The 3,028-nt window shown below is 36.5% G+C and overlaps 1 protein-coding gene across 1 annotated transcript; it reads right to left on the bottom strand.

The window, feature by feature from the left end:
* Positions 1 to 1,275: 1,275 nt before the first annotated feature.
* LOC122065262 (cytokinin riboside 5'-monophosphate phosphoribohydrolase LOG1-like) lies at positions 1,276 to 3,028 on the bottom strand. Its single transcript, XM_042629058.1, has 7 exons — positions 2,861 to 3,028; positions 2,679 to 2,776; positions 2,520 to 2,550; positions 2,323 to 2,422; positions 2,142 to 2,212; positions 1,604 to 1,747; positions 1,276 to 1,452 (listed from the first exon to the last, which is right to left on the bottom strand). The coding sequence occupies exons 1-7, from the start codon at positions 2,993 to 2,995 to the stop codon at positions 1,384 to 1,386; spliced, it is 648 nt and encodes a 215-aa protein (XP_042484992.1). The 5' UTR covers positions 2,996 to 3,028; the 3' UTR covers positions 1,276 to 1,383.

Here is a 3,028-nt window from a genome sequence, read left to right as displayed (position 1 = left end):
GAAGACAACACAATGGTGTTTTGATGGGTGGCAGAGGGCAACACAAGGGTGTTATGAGAATATACTATGATATACCATAATATGTATGCTACGACTTAGGAGTGGAAGGGTCTTTCGGTTATTCAACAGATGTGACCATGAGGCTCTGACTGTGTAGGGACCAACCACTCGACCACAACAGTGATCGCAATGAAAAAGAGCCATGTTAGTGTGATTGCTTTTAAAACATACTCCTTAACTAACATAACCTAAGTAGTTATTTAACCAACCAGCAATCAAGGCAAACTATGGTTAAGTTAACCATTATAAAGGTAATTAACTCAGCCACAAGTAGATAAGCCAACCAATGAGAGAAGAGTCAGAATGGCAATAAAATGAGCATCCATCAGAGGTAAGGGGATAGATATTTTTTGGAGAGCTTAAAGAATTGGAATATCTTTTGTTATCTTCAGTGTCTGATTTTGGCATTGGAGCCTTCTTCCCGGAGGGGACTCTAGTCGAGTTTCTAACCTGTGTAGTGCAAATCATTGTTCGTGAAAGAATTAAGCCACTGATTCAAACTCAAAAACGGAATCTGGTACTAACATACTACAACTCTATCAAACCCTAAGACAATGGGTGAAGGAAAACTTTCTTCCCTGGTAGAATCAAAATGATCTCTCTTGTTTTTTGTCATGAGAATCTGCAGAATCAAAATTTTCTCAAGCTCAACAGATACATACATAGGGGAAGATTGGACCAACACGCCACCATAATATTGGCCACACCCAGATAATGTCAATGATACTACACTGGGCATGCAGTCCCTTTAAGTCTGCACCTGCTCAGTACCCTTTTTCTTTTTAAGTTTATTTTTTGTGGTTCAGTCTTATTGTTGGACTTTAGTGAATTGTGCAAGCCAACCTAACTTGCTTCATCCTATGAAACATATCAAAAGGTAGCACATTTACAAGCCCAAACCTAACCCTCTAAGCAATAAGGATCACAGAAACCTCTTAAGTCAATAGGGTCAATGCATGAACCTCAATCTGACCGGTCCCATCCTTAAGTAAATATTTAGAGTCCAAACCTATTATGAAAATGTCATAGGTCATTTTAAAACTGTAAAAAAGTTTGAAAAAAGGCAAAAGCAACAAAAAGTGTCAGCTTTCTTATCTCCTTTACAGTAGATCAGATAGTGAAATAGGCTTCACTTCCACATAGGAGAATCTAACAAACACTTCATGAAACCTTACAAAATGAAACCAAAGAGAGAGAGAGAGAGAGAGAGAGAGAGAGAGAGAGAGTTTATCAAGTTTGATAATTGAGAGGAAACTAGAAAATGTAACTTGAACAGTATACAACAAGTTGAGTTGGGTTTGAGATCATAAAGTGTGCCCACTTTTAGAAGTTTAATTGGTCCACTTCCCAGCTTTGCCTGGGTGCAACCTTCTCATGCAGTGGTGCATACTCCTGAAAATAGCAATCAAAAGCAGCAACAAATCATTCCCTGCCGCTTCCTGCAACTTTCTTAGGTTCTTGAATTCAATAATTCACTTACAACCCTCAAGTAAAGTAATATATTATGTGTAAAAGAGACTATGAAATAGTGATATTTACTTACTTCCATTTTCCTAATCAGCTCTTCTGCTGTATCTGCTGAGACTACAATATCTCTTGCTGAATACTCTATGAAACCTTCTTCTACTCCTTTGTCAAAATGTTCAAGCAAGCTGTTATAATATCCATCAACATTCAACAATCCCACCTGTTCCAAATTTCAAAAGAGGAACAAGGATGATAACCCAGTGGCCAAATTCCATGTAATAACAGAAAAAATAATAATCCTGGACTAAAGGGCACCATCTTACGGTTGATAAAAAAGAAGAGAAGTTAAAACAATACAGAAAGAATAATAAACATTCACATAACGTGAAAAGGATTTACGTGGTTTGGCAAGATTATCTGTGATCACAGTAGAGAATAGGGTTACAACCACTCGTCCTCACAACTTTCTCAGATTGATTATAGAGAAAGAATGGTCATTACAAATTTATAGCTATACAGATAATTTACCAAAATACCCATATAGCCCTAAAAAAAATTTCCTCCGGAATTAGCTTACAAATGCAAGTGATGGAATACAAGACATCAACACTTACTGGTTTCTCGTGAATGCCTAGTTGAGACCATGCTATCATCTCGAACAGTTCTTCCATGGTACCATAACCACCTAATTAAACAGGTTTGAGGTTTATGAATTTACATAGGAAATATATATAAGCTTGCAACATTGTCCATGGATGATTGTGGAAGTGGGTGAATTATTGGGTCTGAGCAAACCAGGAAGAGCAATGAAAGCATCAGCTTGTTTCGCCATTTCTGACTTCCTTTCATGCATGTCAGCAACAGTTTTAACTTCCCCAATGGTTACTCCTGATATCTACAGTTGTGTTTTGAGTTTCATTAGTCCATACAAAGAACCAGAGTTACTAAAGGAAAAAAAAAAAAAAAAAAAAAAAAAGATGATTAAGGATTACCTCATGAGGCATAAGAGCTTTAGGTATAACTCTGCAATAAGAAAACAAAAAGAAAAAGATAACAAGAAGTCATTCTTCTGTAGAAACCTTACCATCTCTACTAAAATGCATTTGGAACCAAAACATGAAAGCCATGTCAGTAATATGAAAGTGATATACCCAAGAACATGACAACCACCATTAAAAACAGTCTGAGAAATTAAACCCATAAGACCTACACTTCCTCCACCATAAACCAAATTAATTTTCCTTTGAACCTGAAAGGAGAAACAAGATCAATTAAAAGATGCATTAAAAAATATTCAAATTTCATATAATTAATTTTTTTTTTCTTAAGTTACCAGTTGTTTTCCAAGTTCAAGAGCTGCATCACTGAAGGTAGACTTGTATCCAGTTCTACTCCCACAGAAGACACAAATCCTCTTGAATTTGCCTTTTCTCTCACTTATCACAGATGTATCTTCATCTCCCTCCATCCTTTCTGGAAGCTGAGAAAGCACAAAAGAGAA

Source organism: Macadamia integrifolia, unplaced genomic scaffold (genome assembly GCF_013358625.1).
Source record: "Macadamia integrifolia cultivar HAES 741 unplaced genomic scaffold, SCU_Mint_v3 scaffold1945, whole genome shotgun sequence".
Taxonomy (NCBI): Eukaryota; Viridiplantae; Streptophyta; class Magnoliopsida; order Proteales; family Proteaceae; genus Macadamia; species Macadamia integrifolia.
Note: the sequence above shows the minus strand (reverse complement) of the source record. Positions and strands in the feature narration are given on the sequence as shown.

Excerpts from the sequence above, each read along its gene's own strand:
- LOC122065262 (XM_042629058.1), bottom strand. The coding sequence starts at position 2,995 with ATGGAGGGAGATGAAGATACATCTGTGATAAGTGAGAGAAAAGGCAAA. Across the intron at positions 2,777-2,860 it reads TTGAACTTGGAAAACAACTG|GTTCAAAGGAAAATTAATTT; the intron begins GTAACTTAAGAA and ends TTCTCCTTTCAG. Across the intron at positions 1,748-2,141 it reads TAGGCATTCACGAGAAACCA|GTGGGATTGTTGAATGTTGA; the intron begins GTAAGTGTTGAT and ends AATTTGGAACAG.